Source organism: Ictalurus furcatus, chromosome 15, assembly GCF_023375685.1.
Source record: "Ictalurus furcatus strain D&B chromosome 15, Billie_1.0, whole genome shotgun sequence".
Classification (NCBI taxonomy): Eukaryota; Metazoa; Chordata; class Actinopteri; order Siluriformes; family Ictaluridae; genus Ictalurus; species Ictalurus furcatus.
Window position 1 is genome coordinate 15,963,297 of NC_071269.1, and position 19,778 is coordinate 15,983,074.

At 41.0% G+C, this 19,778-nt stretch overlaps 1 protein-coding gene across 2 annotated transcripts in view; it reads left to right on the forward strand.

The window, feature by feature from the left end:
- The window catches only part of atp2b3b (ATPase plasma membrane Ca2+ transporting 3b), a 46,160-nt gene that overhangs the window by 10,586 nt on the left and 15,796 nt on the right, over positions 1-19,778 (forward strand). The window contains exons 2-20 of one of the 2 annotated variants that reach the window (XM_053643246.1): positions 1,990-2,674; positions 6,141-6,338; positions 6,734-6,991; positions 7,143-7,268; positions 7,650-7,775; positions 9,293-9,346; positions 9,825-9,866; positions 10,449-10,613; positions 10,994-11,208; positions 11,474-11,716; positions 12,325-12,566; positions 13,103-13,337; positions 14,197-14,376; positions 15,135-15,222; positions 15,408-15,514; positions 17,155-17,346; positions 17,747-17,960; positions 18,486-18,697; positions 18,846-18,953. In XM_053643246.1, coding sequence (XP_053499221.1) covers positions 2,449-2,674; positions 6,141-6,338; positions 6,734-6,991; positions 7,143-7,268; positions 7,650-7,775; positions 9,293-9,346; positions 9,825-9,866; positions 10,449-10,613; positions 10,994-11,208; positions 11,474-11,716; positions 12,325-12,566; positions 13,103-13,337; positions 14,197-14,376; positions 15,135-15,222; positions 15,408-15,514; positions 17,155-17,346; positions 17,747-17,960; positions 18,486-18,697; positions 18,846-18,953 — 3,231 coding nt within the window. In that variant the 5' untranslated portion in view covers positions 1,990-2,448. The other variant, XM_053643244.1, reaches the window with a different exon arrangement.

Consider the following 19,778-nt stretch of genomic DNA (forward strand, 5'->3'; position numbering starts at 1 on the left):
ATGATATTGAATTTGGGCGCTCAGAGAACCAGCCAGCAGTGTCACTTCCTCCAGTTTTTGTGTCAGTTGAAGTCTTCCATTGTCTTGTGCTGTTGGATATGGAAATCAAATAGACTAAATCATCACTGTCCTGTTGCCTGATACACATGCAGAATATTCCCTAATATGCTAACTGTCTGTCAGATAGCTCTGGTTTGTTTTATGTTGTTTTTGTCATTGTTACTTGCTAGTTACTTTATGTATGGAGCTAGATAGATAATTTATGTAACACCCCCCCCCCCCATCATATTCTATCTCTCTCTCTTTCCCTTTTAGATTCAGCATATTGTGTGTTGCATCAGCAGGAAAGTTTAATGTGGCTAGACCTGGGGCATAGTGCTATTAGCGCATTATCAACAATATATCACCTAATGGGACTCTAGCACACTCCTGGAAAGGTTTTGGAAAACAGATCAATATGAAAACTCAGCATAATCTTTAGCCATCTGCCTCCTGCACACAAAACACAGCTGCAGCACTGTTTAACTGTGGCCCACTGATGGGAAATAGAGCCGCTGTTATAGACTCTGGATAGAATGGCTTTCGCCAATTGACTATTACCTTCAACACACACACACACACACACACACACATACTTATACACACAAACATATCGTGATTTGAGGTGTGATTTCTCATTCATATTTATGTGATTTCCACAACCCCTGATGATCTACAGTCAGCACTGCACCACTCTTAACCTTCCCGCTGTCCACTGCTGCGACACTGCAGAGGAGTGGAGAGGAGAATGAAAGACAGTGAAGGGAGGTGAGGGAGAAGCGAGGGGAGAGGAGAATAAGGACAGGAGAAAAGACTGATAGGAGAGATGAGATGAGATGATGGGAGATGAGATGGGTTTCTGGCTGATGAGGGTGACAGGGTTAGTGAGTCAGCATGATGCAGTGATGACTCTATCACTCCTGCACACTCCCAGCTCTGTCAGCCTACACGGACAGAGCTCACACATGCGCTTACACTCCTTTGAACGAAGTGAGACTGATGAGATATGTCATATATGAGTGGGCAATAGAAAATCAGCAGCACCAAGTGAGAGAGCAAATGCTGTGATGACATGTGCATGTGCTTACATGCAAGTGTTTGTTTTTGTAAGAGAGAGAGATCAGGAAAGGAAATTACTGTGTGTGTGTGTGTGTGTGTGTGTGCGTCGAGGTATATCGAGGCTGAAGGCTCTTTGTAGGAATCAGAGGCATCTGTAGGTTTCCACGGCAACCGTGGGACAATGCAGTTGTCTCACTCTCTTGAGACAGACTGTATGAATTATTTGCATCACTGACTGTGTGAATTTACATAGTCCATGACTATATATCCAAATATTTTAGTCTTGTTTTGAACTTGCCTACTGGGGAGCACATTTCTCGGTGGATGAACTCACAGCAGGGGACCAGAGATAAGATTAAAGAATAATGATAATGAGTCTTTATTGGTCACATAGACATTACAGCACAGTGAAATTCTTGTCTTCGCATACCCCAGCATGTCAGGAAGTTGAGGTCAGAGCGCAGGGTCAGCTATAATACGGCACCCCTGGAGCAGAGACGGTTAAGGGCCTTGCTCAAGGGCCCAACAGTGGCAGCTTGGCAGTGCCGTGGCTTGAACCCCTGACATTCCGTTCAGTAACCCAGAGCCTGACAGTGCTGGGGCTTGAACCCCCGACCTTCTGATCAGTAACCCAGAGCCTTAACCGTTCACTGTCTAATTATATGAGGTAACATCATTATATTGCTTAAATTAAAATGAGTCAGACCCTTGACTGTACTGAGATCAGAGTGACAGCCACCTTTAACTCTTTTGAATCATTTAACCAAGAGTTAGCTGTTCGTCCTCTTAAAGACCACTGTGAGACGTCTTTGAGCATCCCAGTGTTATGTCATGAATCTTGTGATTAGGTTTCTCATATTAATACTCTAATGTGTTTTTCTTTCTCCCTAGAAAAAACATCCCTGAATCATCACACTGCAACTTCTTCTGAAATCTGACCCCTCCACACACCACGGCTGTGTCTTCTCAACACTTCCTGATATTCCTTCCTTGTCTCCATCCCGAATGGATTGGGAGTGCTGTGATCCCTCGTTCTGTTGACCCTCCAGTCGAGGGGGTAGAGTGGAGCGGGCAGGTTTTAGTTTTTCCTTACAATCAAAAAGCCTTTTCTCCTCACTGTCCCAGTTTCCTCTTTCGATGGAGAGTTAGGCAGCCAGGTGCTACTTTGGGAGGGAGAGGAGAGGGGCCAAAATATTGAGCCACACCAAAAACAAAACACATTTTGACAACAGAACAAAAAAATCACAATTTAACCTCCCTCCATCGAAAGCTACTGAGACAGAGTCTCAGGTCAGTTCTATAGATCTGGACAGGAAGATACTCATAGCTTCATAAGCTGAAGAGTTGGCAATGTCAACAACAGCTACAATAGGCGACATGGCGAACAGTGCGGTGGAGTTCTATCCAAAGCGGGGTGGAGGAATGGAGGCCAACCACTCGGACAACTTTGGGGTAACCTTGGAGGAGTTACGTTCTCTGATGGAGCTGAGAGGAGCGGAAGCCTTGCAGAAGATTCAGGAAACCTACGGAGACACTGAGGGCCTCTGCCACAGACTCAAGTCTTCCACCACAGATGGTAAGACCAATATTCTTCTTCTCTTGTTCTTTTTCCTCACGCTCTCTCTCACTCCTTCTTATAGTCTATTTTTAATTTTTCCTGTCTTCTAAAACACTAAACGATTGTATCTTGCAGTGATTATTAATCTTTTCCATTATTCTCACTCTGATTTTTTCTTTATTTCTCACCTGCACACTGATACAGCACAATTACACAAACTACGGTTCTTCCTGTCACCTCTTGACCTCTTTTCCTCTGTCATTCTTTCGGCTCTGCTTGTGTAGTGCACCTGGAAAAGAATGTTCCCCACTAGTGTCGTTCATTTAGCTTTGAATCAGTGACGTACATGTACATTGAGGGTGTGAACATGCTCTGAAAGCCAAATCCATCTAGTAATTCTGTCCATCCATCCATCCTCTATCCATCTGTCTACCTATCCATCCATCTATCCAGCCGTTTCACTCTCTCTCTCTCACTCTCCCACTCCTCCCCCTCACAGCCCCCTCATTCCCATCTTGCCACTCATCCACCATTTCTCACTGTTTCACTCAGCCGGCTTCCCACTCTGGGTGTGTGCGTTTGTGTCAGGTTGCTAGGCTACAGTTCTGTCAGTGGCGAGGTGGGTGTAGGGAGAGGAGGTTACTGGGTAAACAGTTCGCCGGTGTTGAGGAGACTTGCTCATTCACTCACGGCTTGGAAGGGCCTCACTCTAACAGTGAGAGTTAGAGGCTCTGTAATTTTGTCAAGGGGTCCACTTAAGTCCATGGGTATGATATGTGTATCTATAGCTAAGAATTTAAATATTTTGTTTCCTGTTTGTAGGTCTTTAGTACTATGCCTTTTATGAGCCTGTGTAATATCTGATACTTTGTCAATTGTTTCAGAGGCACCTGTTTATAATACTATAGGCACATTTGGACTGTTCTCATGTTTGTCCCATGGGTACAAACTCATTTTTCATGGCTAAATAAACTAGGCTTTTGGGTGAAAAGTTCTGCAGTGGCTTGATGTATGAAACAGGTACTAACCAAAAAAGAAAAACTAGTATCTCTCCTGAATGGTGAATCCAAGTTGTGCTACTTATCACCCATGTTGATACATGGAACTGGGACCTACTTGTTTAGAATCTTCTTGGAGACATGTAGACACTTATTTTACATGCTGGTGATTCAAAAAGATGGACTGGTGATTCAAAAAAGTCAAATGGACTACAAGGTTTTCCTTTGACTTTCTGATATAATAAAACAATAAAGACTCAAGACCTTTCAGAAGTGAGAAGCCTTGTTTTATTGGATGTCAGTGATTTCCACTGGTCCCATCAGCCTGCACACGTCTTATTTAATGCCAAAGGCAACACAATACAGTATAGTACTTTACATGCATATAGCAGGATGAGAGATAAAGAAAGGAGAGTAGGAGGGAGGTGGAAAAGTGATTGTGAGTAGCACCGTCATTGTGATGATGAGTCTCTGAAAGCTGAGGTACATTAGTGCCTCCCTCTTCCTGGGCAACACATTTCAGCGCTGCAGAATGAGGCCATTGCATTTCTAAAGTCCAGACAGTGTGTACCTCTATTGGCTCCTGTAACACTATACCCAATACTGCCAGCCTAACAGCAGCACTGGATGAAATCTATCCCAGCTGGCCAGGTTGGGTTGGGTTGGGTTGTGTTGGAGCAAGGGAGAAAGAGAAGGAGGGAGGGAAGGAGAGAGGAGGAAAGCTAGTACAGCTTGCCGCATTGTCAAGGACATACCAAGGGGAGATGGAGGGAGTGAGTGAGTGAGTGAGTAAAAATGAGAGAGAGTGAGAAAGTGAGAGAGACTGATAAAGAGGGAATGAGAAAGAAAGGTGTGTGAAAAGATAGAAAAGGCTTATCAAAAGGTTTGGGTGTAGTCATGAGGTTTTAACACCTCCGTCAGGTAATACAGCCTTCTCTCCTGTCATCATCTCTTCCCGCTCCAAATTCCCGCTCTCACTCATTCACACACAGACACACACACACACACACTTGCACACTGGGTGTAGGATATTATCATGCATGCTGTAGTGGGAGTGAGAGGGTTCAGCGTGTAGTGTGGGTATGATGTGTGAGCAGCTAGCCACACACCAGTTCATAGCACAATGGACTGAGTCATTTGCTGACAGGCCGTACCTCTTCCTTAACCACTTAATGTCTTTTCTGGCTGGCTTGGCCCCTCCTCGCCATTATGTAAATGGCACATATATATACACACAAAAATTGATTCCAGTAGTGCTCCAGTGAATAAAGTGATAATACTGGCTCTCGAGCTAGGTCATGCCTCTGATAACCATTGCAGCTCAGAAGCTTTGCAGTGTGTTCTAGACAGAGTCTGCAGTGGAGCTGCCATCAGAGCAGACCAATCAGAAATCTATTCTTATGCCTCTCTGATGCAATGATATCATCTGTAGCCAGGCGAAAAGGTGCCCAAAGACAGGAACTTGAAGAGCAAGTGTGAGGTTTGCTTGATGCCTTCATTGCCATGGAAACTGCAGACATGCATGAAAAACGAATGAAAGAATGAAAGAAAGAAAGAAAGGGAAAAAAAAAAGAAAGAAAAAGGCAGCCTGAAAGACTCAGATGAGAGAGCAAGAGTGGGCACATTAAAGCAGACTTAGTGATTATGTGTAATTTAATATTCGCTGTTGGTAGGTATTCAGTTCATCCCTCCGTTCATTTCAGTGACTTAATGGTCTTTAATCTTCCACTGCCAATGCGTGGGAAATAAACAATGAATAATTTAAATCTGAAATGTATTAGATGCTGTGAAGGCTTCTGATGACTGCAAATGTGGAACAATCCACAGCAAAAGGTTTCATTCACTCATAATCTTTCACTCATAATCATTCACTCATAAAGCACTGACTTGAATTGGTCAGTCAATTTCATATCCACAATCAATTACATAGGATAACTATAGATATACCACTATCTGGAAGATACTATTATTTGTAATACTCTACATTATTCTTTATTGCGTTTTCACTGCATGGCTGTTTTGATGGAGACAGTACAGATAGTGGAGAACTATTACATCAGTGTTATTAAAGATGTGGAGGAAGAAAATGAGAGAGCAAAAGGGTGACACTAAAGGTGTCAGGGAATTTGGCGATTATATTTCTGGCTTTGAGTCATTTCTTGCTCACTAGTGTGTTATTCAATCAAAAAAATACTTTCCCAAGTGATTCATAATGCACAGGTGTAGGATATACAATGGGTTTTCAAGCTTTGACATGAAAGCCTTGATTTAGAAGGTCAGCTGATGACTTGAACCTTTTCAGGGAGTGCCTTATGTTGTAAAATCATTTTTGGAAACTGTTTAACTCTTTATATCTTCCTCATTTGTAAGTCGCTTTGGATAAAACTCTTTATATCTTCCTCATTTGTAAGTTGCTTTGTATAAAAGCATCTGCTATATGAATAAATGTAATATGCAGCCTCTGACGTGTGCTTTGCTCATATCAGGTTTGTCTGATAACCCGGTGGACTTGGAGAAAAGAGCACAGACATTTGGACAAAACTTCATTCCCCCAAAGAAGCCCAAGACCTTTTTGCAGCTGGTGTGGGAGGCACTGCAGGACGTCACCCTCATCATCTTGGAGATAGCAGCCATCATCTCTCTTGGCCTGTCCTTCTACCAGCCCCCAGGGGAGGAGAGTGACGGTGAGAAAGGGGCCTAGTGAAAAAGGGGGAAAATAAGAAATTCAACAGATCTCTGAGAACTGAGTAAGAGGGGTGATATTCATACAAAAAATTGAGAAAACAAATTGAGAGCTGGATGAAGGGAATGTTGGAGGGTTTTCATTAAAAGGTGAGAGGGAGAAACAAGAGTGCATGGTCTGCATATCTTTGAATATAATGTTGTAACAACCTAATTATATAAGATTATCCTAATCACGTTTTACTATATTTCAATTAATAGACTTTAATGGAAAGTAGTCATAATAATATAATAGGTTATTATTATACATTATAATAATAATGGAAATTTAAAAAAATATGAAACATTTTTTTTGAGTGTGCTTCTTCTAGTTGACCTTTAACCTCTTGTCATGAAGCCTGTGGGGACGTGGCAGCTGGTGCGGAGGATGAAGGTGAAGCTGAGGCGGGCTGGATTGAGGGTGCCGCCATCTTACTCTCAGTCATCTGCGTGGTGCTGGTGACGGCCTTCAACGACTGGAGCAAGGAGAAGCAGTTCCGCGGGCTGCAGAGCCGCATTGAGCAGGAGCAGCGCTTCGCTGTGGTGCGCAACGGGAATGTCATCCAGATCCCTGTGGCTGACATGGTGGTGGGCGACATGGCCCAGGTCAAATATGGTCAGTCCCTACTCTCCGTTGACTCTCTACTCATAGAAAGAGTAAGCTTAATAGGTTTCTGAACCAATATAGCTAATATACACCAGGAAGTTGTGAGAATAGTGTGTGTCTGTTATTATGTGATAATATTCATCCTATTTTGTGCATTCAGGTGATCTGCTGCCTACTGACGGCATTCTGATTCAGGGCAATGATCTGAAGATTGATGAGAGCTCCCTAACTGGAGAGTCAGATCATGTACGCAAGTCAGTGGACAAGGACCCTATGCTTCTCTCTGGTTAGTATGTGTGTGTATATTTGTTTTTGTATACCTTGTTGACAGCATGTGTCAATGTGACTGAGAGGCTGCAGAGGAATCCAGATGTTTGTAATCAAATCAGTGTGTCTCTGGTTCCTGCTGTGATCTCTGGCGTGTGGCCTCCCTCTCCTGCCTGTTGCTATTCTTAGGGCCTGCCACTGCTAACTCCATTCACTTTATTAGGCTTTCCTGACATGCTGAGGACATTATTCAATAATAGCATAATGATATTTTCCTAAAGAAGATGTATGAAGTCATTGGGTAGATAATCATTAGCCATGTAGGGCAGACTGATGCAAGACCAGATTTTATTTAACTAGGCAAATCTCTTCTTCATTAAGCCATCTTTTCTTCTCTCAGGCACCCATGTCATGGAGGGATCAGGGAGGATGTTGGTGACAGCGGTTGGAGTAAACTCTCAGACTGGAATCATTTTCACTCTGCTAGGGGCTGGAGAGGGAGAGGAGGAAAAGAAAGAGAAGAAAGGTACAGTAGGTGTGAAGTAAAAGATGCTCATACAGTCACACACACACACACAAACACACACACACACACACAATGAATGCAAAAGAAAAATAAAATAAAGACGCTGTATGGAAGTTCTATTTAGGATGTCTTGCCCTACCTGACACTCTCGTACACGTAGAGAGGAAATAGAAAGGAGGTGTGACAGAATTGAATTGAAAGAGTAAGAAAACATTTAAGTATGACCTCCAGCGGTATGGAGGAGTGGAAAATGAATAATGTCTTATATAAGAGAAATAACGTTCTTCAGATCAATGGAAGTGCATTGTGGTCACTGGGAAGAAAAAGACTTACAGGATAGAAATGTTTTATCAGTGCACCATGCTAGTAAACAGATATTTTATTTATTAGCTTCAGTATCAAAGCTACAAAAGAGCTGCAGCCTGTTTTCATTCAAGGAAAAATCCTGACCCAAAGCCTGAAAGTTGAACAAATATAGAGTAAATGAAAATATGACTGAAGCGCTAGAAAGACTGCACAAAAGATTCTGCTAAAACCAATGTTGATTGTGCAGCATTTAATCTCAGCCAACCATTGCATAAAAGAGAGCACAACTGCTTATTTTCTGTAACATACTTTTTTTGCACAAAACATGCCACTGATACATGATGCATAAAATGCATTTATCAAGACTGATTTCTCAGTCTTCTTATTCTTATATGACTTTCTTATGAGTTGCTTGCATCTAAACACTGCAGCGACTTATTATTTAACCAGCTGTTAATATTTCTGGTTTCCTTATATCTTTAAGAGGACACACTGCACTCTTGGCACCCTAATACGATTAAAGTTTTATGGGGTTTGCTCAGGATTTATGCTATTGCAGTACAGCTGTCATTCAGATCTGCTACGAAAATGTAGCTACAACGGTCTGCTACAAAATGTAAGAATTTAATGGATATAAGTATTTCCTTATGTTCCTTACAAAACTGGTCAATGAATCATGAGTGGGAATTGTGATCTCGATTCTAAACAATAGGAAAGGAAAAAAAAAGAAAAACCCTGAGAAACGTGCAGCCCTAGCTGGTAGGAGCGATTTATCATGAGGTAATACATTGTTGTTTGCATGAGAGTTAGGGATTCTAAGTGCTGAATTATATATTTGTTTAAAAAGTCTTTAACAGAAAAAACGATTGTGGAGGAGAAAGAGAGCAGGCAAGACTCTTCAGTTGCAATCTCACTGATTGTCTCTCAAAGAGATTTCACCTATTGTATCTAGAAATTGTATCTAGACAGCTGACTTACAATAATTTGTTCTCAGTTTGCATAAATCTTCAAAAATGCTCTCTAAAAAATTGTTATCCAGCCACATCCAACGACTACTCATTTCCTCACTCCCTGGCATACCATCACATGTCTGACAGTATTATAAATACATGTTTTTTTGTTTCTTACCTCCACCCAATCCCAAAACCTTCCACGATCCCTCCTCCACACCCACATGACCCAACACCTACCCCCTCACGCACCCCAATCAGAAGACAGTAGTTACTCACTTACTACTGAAGCCAAACAGAGCAGCGTCACCAATGGTATGTACTGCTAAAGACAGAAAATTTCTGAGCAATATACTGGCATCAGGTGCATGTACAGTACAGGTTAAACTGTACATATGTGCTTAAGTGAAACATGGCCCACTCCACAAAATACAGAAAAAAAAGTTACACTGAATCAGTGAAAACAAATGAGGTAGCCATGTATAATTTTAGTGCTAATTTAATTTGGTTGAATGTTTATGTACGTGTATATGCATGTGGTGCATGTATATGTATGCGCTTGTTCATCTGTTTCCATAGTTCTGTGCTCTCTTGTTTTCTTCCACTCAAGAACATTGTGTGCTCTGTCTCTCATTCTGTCTCTGTCTGTCACTTTTTATTTGCCTGTTACTCTCTACTCTTTCTTTTCCTCTTTTGCTTTTTTCTTTCTATCTTCTATCCATCTCCCTCCAACCTTCTCCTTTTCTACTGTTCTCTCTCTCCCTCTCTCTCTCCCTCTCTCCCTCTCTCACAGGCAAGCAGCCAGAGGCCACAGTGGAGACCAATCAAAATAAAGGTACCAGAGAGACAGTAGAATAGATGAATGAGAGGCACTGAGGGGTTAATTATTTTATTGCAGTGGAAAGTTTTTACCCAGTGGGTCACCTAATGTGTTGTGGAATGGGAATCATTACTGTTCAGATGTGTTAATGGCATGTATGAGTTATATAATTGCATTAACAGAGATGCATACATGACAGTCAGGACTTCACCAGCCTATTTGTTCAGTGTTTTACAGTGCTTTGCGGCATTGTTACCATGTATTCTGTGTGGAGGGGAATTCTGAAGACACTGATAAAATGTGCCATCTCTGTGGGGGTCAAAAGGGATAACACACTTCTCCTGCAAGTGTAGATGTTCTGTGTTTTTACTGTACCATCAGTGATTGTGTCTGCATTCATCTTGCATTTTCTTGCCATATGTCGATATGTAGTACAAGCCCATAGTAGAGGTCCACACTGCGATGTGTTTTGTTATGTATATTGTAATCCGAATGGTTCATGTTGGTGGTACATATTGCTTGCAGTAGTTCCTAGCTGTGCCAGGACAGATTTGTTGTCTGTATGTAATAGCACTCAAATTCTGTCCCACCCATCAGCCAAGAAGCAGGATGGAGCGGTTGCCATGGAAATGCAGCCGCTGAAGAGCGCGGAAGGTGGAGAAGTGGAGGAAAGGGAGAAGAAGAAAACCAATGTGCCGAAGAAGGAGAAATCCGTTCTACAGGGCAAACTTACCAAACTGGCTGTGCAGATTGGTAAAGCAGGTGAGTGACCACTCCACAGAGAATGAAGGACTAGCTGAGCTTGTTTGGTGATTCCACCTCTAATTTACTAAAAGCTACTACTTGAAGGCTGGGTCAGTAAGTTTGAGGCCACACTTTATGCAGTAGTTGATGAAGTTCTCTCTTATATGAATAGCTCCTTGCAGGTGTAAATTAAATATCTGCTCTGACATCTCTGATCTCTGTGATGCCCCAGACTCTGAAAATGAAAGGAAAAAAATCATGTGCACCATCAACATCCAACCAATCAACACAAGGAGTCATCTCTATATGCCTGTCAATCATAGTGACAGTGGGTCATTATGCCATTGTTTTTTTGTAACTCATGCAGTCCTGCAAACAGCCTGTTGTTTTCCCTCCAGGTCTGGTAATGTCAGCTATCACAGTGATTATATTGGTGCTCTACTTCGTGATTGAGACATTCGTGGTAGAAGGGCGGAGCTGGCTCCCTGAGTGCACACCAATTTATGTACAGTACTTTGTCAAGTTCTTCATCATTGGAGTTACCGTGTTGGTGGTGGCTGTGCCTGAGGGTCTCCCTCTCGCTGTCACCATCTCTCTAGCTTACTCAGTGAAGGTAAGGTAAACTAGAACACCTTGTCTGTAAGTGTGCATGCAATAACGGAATATGACTTATTACAGAGTCTGCCCATTGCATTAGGCAATTCAAATATGCAGAGATATGTTCTTATCTTGTTGTTCTAAATTTGAAATTATATGCAACTAAATTCGCAAATAATGCAAATAATATTCGTATGATGCTCTAGTGTTAATGTTCACAGTCCATTACAAAACTCAACAAACCCCTATCTTACCTGCTATCGTGTCTTATGTCCTCACAGAAAATGATGAAGGACAATAACCTGGTACGCCATTTGGATGCCTGTGAAACAATGGGCAATGCCACTGCCATCTGCTCAGACAAGACTGGCACTCTGACTACCAACCGCATGACTGTGGTGCAGGCCTATGTGAATGACCAGCACTTCCGTGAGATCCCAGAACCCAATCAGCTCAGCTCCAACACTCTGGAAATGATTGTCAATGCCATTTCGATCAACAGCGCCTATACCTCCAAGATCATTGTAAGAGCATGCACAGCAGAGGATGTGTCTCCATATGGAATTGTGATCATTATAAAGCATCCAAAGATTCTCTAAACTTGGTTGCAAACATTGAGTCAGACACAATCTGACATTTGCTGCTGTAGCTCATATTGTTGGCACTTGCTGTCATCAACCACATGACTAATGTGACTTTTGAGTAGTCCTGGCCAACCCAGCTGGTGCTTACAATTATTTAAAAAAAATATGAATGATGTTTCATGTATTTACACAAACTAGATGGTAAAAATGATGATCATTTTAAACATTTATTTTGAAAAATGTTCAGCTTTCATTACAAACAACAAAGACATGCACTTACCTGTTTCCATATTATGTCTGTTGGTTATATTGGATAGTGACATTCAGCACTGCAATAGAATTTGCAAAAGTTACAAGAGTACATACCCATTTAAAAAGTACATAAAGTGTAAAATCATAGCAGAACAAATAACCAGAAGGGAGCTGCAATCAATATACAAATACAGGACAGTATCACAAAAAGCATAGAACACAGTAAAACAAGATTATTAAAAACACCTGGATCTGCACATAAACTTCTTCTGTCTTCTTCTTCTTCTTTCCTCTAGCCCCCTGATGTGGAAGGTGGCCTGCCTAAGCAGGTGGGGAATAAGACTGAATGTGGCTTGCTGGGCTTTGTGCTGGACCTGAAGCAAGACTATGCACCCGTCCGTGAACAGATCCCAGAGGAGAAGATCTACAAGGTCTACACCTTTAATTCTGTCCGTAAATCCATGAGCACCGTGGTGAAGCTTCCAGATGGTACCTTCCGTCTCTACAGCAAAGGAGCCTCTGAAATTCTCCTGAAAAAGTGAGTCCTTCTGGATTGTCCCTCTTATTGTCACATTGCAATGTCACTCTTTTTTAGATAAATTTTATATAACTGATATAAAATTTATCTAAAAATATAATACATAATGTTACACCACCATGCATGGAATTTTTTCTGCTACTGATGGCTGATTGAATAGTTTTACACCATATTATTTGCCCATTTTCAATTGTGTATCTTTAAATATGGGCAGTGGTGGCTTAGTGGTTAAGGCTCTGGGTTACTGATTGGAAGGTTGGGGGTTCAAGCCCCAGCACTGCCAAGCTGCCACTGTTGGGCCCTTGAGCAAGGCCCTTAACCCTCTCTGCTCCAGGGGTGCCGTATCATGGCTAACCCTGCACTCTGACCTCAGCTTCCTGACAGGCTGAGGTATGCGAAGAAAACAATTTCACTGTGTTCTACTGTATATGTGACCAATAAAGACTCATTATCATTATATTGTGTGGGTCAAAGCTGTAATGACCTCTTTTTACTGGTAATGTGCTTACTTATCTCCTTTGTGTTTTATTCTCCAGGTGTTCATCCATTATAGGTGCAGGGGGTGAGGTGCGGAATTTTAGGCCAAGGGACCGAGATGAGATGGTGAAGAAAGTGATCGAGCCAATGGCATGTGAGGGCCTGCGCACCATCTGTATTGCCTACCGTGACCTCCCTGGCGAGCCTGAACCTGACTGGGACAATGAGGCTGATATTGTTGCTGACCTCACATGCATTTCTGTAGTTGGGATTGAGGATCCTGTGAGGCCTGAGGTATGCAAAGAGTAAATAAAGCTGGGGTTTTGGAATTAGCAGTGTTAATCCATATTTGGATTGGACTAGCTTTACATTGGGAGGTGGGGTAGTGTAATTATTACCAGAGTACCTCTGGGACTCTCTCGATTTCCAAATGAAATGCAAAATTTACTTTCATCTGAAAAGAGGACTTTGGACCACTGACAAACTGTTCAGTTCTTTTTCTCCTTAGTCCAGGTAAGACGCATATGCATAAATTAACATACTGTTCAGAAGGTCGACATTTCTGTATTATAAATTCTTTATTCTAATATTTTGAGATACTGGATTTTTGATTTCCATGAGCTGTAAGCTGTAATCATCAAGATTAAAACAAAAAAGCTTGAAATATTTCACTTTATGTGTAATGAATCTAGAATATATGAAAGTTCCACTTTTTGAATTAAATTACGGAAAAAAATGAACTTTTCCATGATATTCAAATTTTTTTTGAGATGCATTTGCTATACTAATGGTCAAATGCAGCTCGCATGGCCACAAGCCCTAAAACAAGCAGATATAATAAAAATCAAAACAATGCTTTTGTATTAAAATTAGGTTAATGTGGTATTTAATGTGACAGCCATGTATACACTGTGAAGACACTCCCATGTCTGTGATTTATACATGGATTTTTTATCTCATGTGAATCGATCATAATTACCACAGTCCATCAACATTAATTAGCAGACATATGTCCAGAAAGCTCTGAATAGTAATTTATTTGTGTAGTGTTTTTTACAGTGTCACAATTCTGACTTGTATGTAATTAGACTAACTTGTAAATCCGTAGGAACAATGTCATGTGTGTTCATCTGTTTTTTTTCTCCCACTGAAGGTCCCTGAGGCCATCCGGAAATGCCAGAGAGCAGGTATCACTGTGCGCATGGTCACTGGTGACAATATCAACACGGCACGTGCCATCGCCGCCAAATGTGGCATCATCCAACCTGGCGATGACTTCTTGTGTCTGGAGGGCAAGGAATTCAATCGACGAATCAGGAATGAGAAAGGAGAGGTGAATCGTTTTTATACATTAAAGCGGTAGATCAAATTGGAGTCTGGGGGCCCCCCCATGGGTCCTGGAGCATGGCCAGGGTGTCTCTAAAGTTTTTAAAATTTCATTACATTAGTTATTATCTTTATTTATTATTGTGTTCTTATGATTATCATTTTTATCATCTTATCATCTTATAATTTTTAGCCTTTTTGACTGGTCTAATGAATTTAATGGGTTTAATCCAAACCTCAATAAATCAAAAACAATTAAACAAGTAAACAATAAATAATGTCAGCTTCGATTTAATGTGTTCTCTCAAGGGAAAGTTCATAAAAAATTATGTGGTTTCAGTAAAGAATATTATTGTATGCATTTAAATAATGTGTTTGATTATGCTCATGAAATATATGTACTAAGAAGGTCTGTGGAATTTGTTATAGTTTTTGATTTTTTTACAGGATACTGTTTTGTTGTTTTCTCTGGTATTGACTATGCATGTAATAATATACTAGTGGTATACCATGATAAGGATTTTGTAAATAGTTATACTGTACATTTTATCACAAAGTGTGCATGTATTTAAATGGTATCCTACTGTAAAAAGAAATACATGTGAGCCTAAAATTAGAGAACATTATATTTCCTAGTAATACCCAGATACAGTGATATAAAAAAAAGTGATATTTGGTTATATACCCCTTCCATAGTCTATCATACAATGACATTATGTTAATACTAAAGTGATCCTTATTGCTCTGGTGGATTGCATGTTTCAGATTGAGCAGGAGAGGATTGATAAGATCTGGCCCAAACTGAGAGTCCTGGCCCGTTCCTCACCCACTGACAAACACACTCTGGTTAAAGGTTAGAAGGTTGCTTCATTCATTCTCAGTAAAAACAACTTCATTTTGCACAGCCGTATATGCTATTTCAGTTACGCATCACTAACTTGTGGTAAAATATGTGTTTCATCGAGCTATACTATGAGTTAGATATCGTATAGAGGGGGTACTCAGGCTCAGTGGTTAAGCTTTGCTGACAATCTGCAGGCATCATTGACAGCACTGTGTTGGAGCAGAGGCAGGTGGTGGCCGTGACTGGTGATGGGACCAATGATGGACCAGCTCTTAAGAAAGCTGATGTCGGCTTTGCCATGGTGAGTGCAAATATTTTACAGTTTTTATCTATCTAACCTTCCAGTCTTCTTTTTGTCTAGCCATCATTTAAAGTATTTATCTCTCACTGCTCTTTTTAAAGAGAGTCCTCTGTGTTTTGTGACTAATTATACCAGAGAAAATCCATGTCTACTACTGTACTGTGTTAATGATCTCCCAGCAGGCCCTAGTGCACCAAAATTACTTCTCTCTGCTATTTTTCCTTGTTTGGTTTTTTTTTGTTTGGTTTTTTTTTTCGGTTCTTTTCTTTTCTTTTTCTGTACATATACACTTTAAGTCCAGTGTCTGGCAACAAGTAATTCATATTGTTGTTACCCAATATGACAACCAACTTGTATACTGTAAGCATTCTGTTTTTATTTATAGTCATGACAGTTGTTTTTGGGCAACTGCTTGTAAGGACTTTGCACTGTAGTGCTTGTGTTGCAGTCCATGACATTGAATAGAGATACATCAGTATCGATACTGGTATGAGGCATTGGCTGGTTACCATGCTCATTTCCTCATACTCGTACTTGTAAAAAAATGCCCTGATAGTATTATCCGATACCGCATGATACTAGGTGACATAAGGCTAGTGTATGTTGTCGCACTAATTAAGAGGTGACAAAAAATTACAGTGACCTGAACAGTCACTTCATGATTTATAATGGCAAAATAACCAAAGCAGAGTGCAAACTGTGCTCTGTCAAAATATCAAGAAGTGGTACTACAGCATCGTCCTATAATACAAGTAACCTGATAATACAAGGAACCTGAAGAACATCTTATGGCATTTAAACAGTATCTTTAATAGAGAGCATGAGGGCGGCTGACCTGAGTGTGCAGAGCAGTATCTGCAAGCGTGGTCATTATAAATGAGTGCAAGCCCAGCAAACAGGGGACATCCCTGGACGTTGTGAACGTCCACTTAGGTCCGCATTTGGTCCGGTTTATAATGTACGCTGGCGGATGTTCCGAGGACGTCAGAGAATATCAAATCATAACACTACTGAATGTGTTCATTTCAGTGAAAGTCCCCTAAGCGTCCCGAATGGTCGCTAGACGTCCTCTGAACGTCCCCTTGAACGTCTGTAGGATGTCAAGGGGACCCTACACATGGATGATCATGGGTCGTTTGTAGAATCCATTTAAGGGACGTCCTGGGGACCTTTTTTGTCAGCTGGGAGGTGCCACATACAAATGTATTTGTGAGCATGGAGCAGTGATGTGAGCATGCAGAGAAACTTTCAGCTCATTTTTAATGACCACACTCATTGGTACTGCTCTGCACACTCAGAGCTTAATATAATGTTCCATGACACCCCAACTGCTTAATACTGAGTAGGTTACTCATGAAGTAGGTATCAGTATTGACGAGTACCAAAAATATGTACTCATACTCAGTGTGGGGGGAAAAAGGTATCGATGCATTCCTAATAATGAATGTAGCAAAAATGTTTATATATTTGTTGTTTTGTTATTTGTTGCACAAAATGTCCAAATTTGTCCAACTTGTAGAAAATTTGCTTTATGGCAAAAGTATTATTCTCTTTCTGTGTTCTGTGTCTTTCGCTCTGTCTCTCTCTCTCTCTCCCTCCCATTGTCTCTTTCTGACTCTCTTTTTCACTCTCTTTCTCAGGGCATAGCTGGGACTGATGTAGCTAAAGAGGCTTCGGATATCATCCTGACTGATGATAATTTCAGTAGCATTGTGAAGGCAGTCATGTGGGGGCGGAATGTCTATGACAGCATCTCAAAATTCCTGCAGTTTCAGCTTACTGTCAACGTGGTGGCCGTCATAGTGGCCTTCACTGGAGCCTGTATTACACAGGTAATACACAATCATACTGCACACACTTTATACACATGCACAAACATACACATGCAAAAAACTTTGCACATCCTTTACAGACTAACATTTAGAAGCCATTGACTGCATTGCTGTGGTAAGTGTGTGTTTCTGTCTAGAGTGGAGAGCTTGCGCTAGATCAGTATTTAGCTCTGTATCAGGTTAGTAGAACCTACTGCATTGCACCTCTCTGGCAGGCAGGGGATTGTGGGAAAGGCATGCTCCAATTAGCCTGTGTGCTGGTCCCCCTGCTGGAGGTTGTTGGTATTGTGCATTAAACTTTCTCCTACACCTCCTATAATGAACATTGGAACTCCAATGCAGAAAATTGCATTCATTTATGAACATCACTGTTACCATGTGTTTGTGTGTGTTTATGCAGGACTCTCCACTGAAAGCGGTGCAGATGCTATGGGTGAACTTGATTATGGACACATTTGCGTCGCTTGCCCTGGCCACTGAGCCGCCCACTGAAGCCTTGCTATTGAGAAAACCCTACGGCCGTAACAACCCCCTCATCTCCCTCACCATGATGAAGAACATCCTGGGGCATGGCGTCTATCAGCTTGTTATCATCTTCACTCTGTTGTTTGTTGGTAAGATATAAGTTTACAGATGAGTGTGGAATAATCAACACAGTATAATTTTATTTTAAAATGACATTTATCTTACTATTCTCTCAGTTATTAGGAATGGAAACAATATTTATGAAAATATACAAGCTAAAACCTAAGTGTGAAAAGTGTGAATATAAGATTGAATTACAGAAGGTCAAACAACCACAGGTCAACAGATACTAACATACATGGGAGATGCAGGGGGAGGAGAATGTGACAAGGACTTAAATTACTTTTTTTGGGGTAATCTTTTTAGTTTTTAACACATGGTAATCTGTGTAATATTCTCTGTATCATGAATGTGATTTGAAAATATTTTATTTATTATAATTATTGAAACTGAGCAGAGCATTGACAGTTTATGCCGACATTTTATGTATTGTTCCACTTTTATTTTCAAATCTAAAAAGGGTCATTTTAATCTACACATGCAGTAGATCTCTGGTTTCTAGTTTTTGACCCAGTTTTGATCCCCATCTCCTGTGCCTCTCTCATTCTGCACAGGGGAAAAGATCTTTAACATCGACAGCGGGCGCAATGCTCCACTGCACTCGCCTCCATCCGAGCACTACACAATCATCTTCAACACCTTCGTCCTCATGCAGCTCTTCAATGAGATCAATGCTCGCAAGATTCATGGAGAGAGGAATGTGTTTGATGGCATCTTTGGCAACCCCATCTTTTGCAGCATCGTGCTGGGCACCTTCGGCGTGCAGGTCCCACACTTAGTACCTTTAAAGCAATTAAGAATGAAAGTGTAGTGTTACTGGTGCTGATTGTGCCTTGATTGTGATATATGTAGGGTAAAGTTAGTAGAAGGCTTTGTCATGTGTGACCTGTGATTTGTGTGTGTTCACTTTGCAGATCATTATAGTGCAGTTTGGGGGAAAGCCCTTTAGCTGTGCCCCTCTCAACATGGAGCAGTGGCTGTGGTGCCTCTTTGTTGGAGTTGGAGAGCTCCTGTGGGGTCAGGTGAGGAGAGGGAGTACTTTATTATGCATCATGCCCTCAAAAATAGGTTCTATAAACAGACAGAGCCAATATATACATTCTTCCTGACACCAAAACACAACAGATAGGATCCAAAAGTCAAAAGTTTCAATTTCTATATATAAAAAAAGAAGAAATTTGTTCCTTAATGAAAGCAGTAGCCAAGTCAAGGCATAACACATTGAAGACTATAGTTTAAGAGTACAAGATCTGATGTATGCTAAGATAGATCCATTTGAAAATGATGTTTTAATGAAAAATATTTTGTGAAAAATATTTCCCGTTCACAATGAAACAGAAATGGCATGCTGAGCATGCACACTTAATATCTGAACCATATCCTTTACATCATTTACCAAGACTCGTGATCTTTATGTCATTATGCAGATCACAGCACCCTGTACTGTCAACTCAATCCCATAATGCAATGTAGATGAGTGAGAATTAAAAAAATAATAATTTGCATGGACTTTCACAAAAAGTGAAATCACGTAAAATGTTTTGATGATGCAGTTGCTTGTTGTACGGCTGATAATGCTGTCGACCAGTCTGACATCCACTTGTCCCTGCCAAAAGTATTGGAACAGCACGGGCAGTTCTTTTGTTATTGCTATACACTAAAGAAATTTAGGTTTGAGATCAGAAGATGACTGAGATTATAGATCAGAATAACCAGACCACAGCCACAGATGTCGAACAAGTTGGCCAAGGTAAATAATGACAGAAACATTATGAGAGCGAAGAAAATCTCCAAAACAGCAGTCAGTGACATCACCCTCCACAGGGCAGGGGTGACCGTATCACATC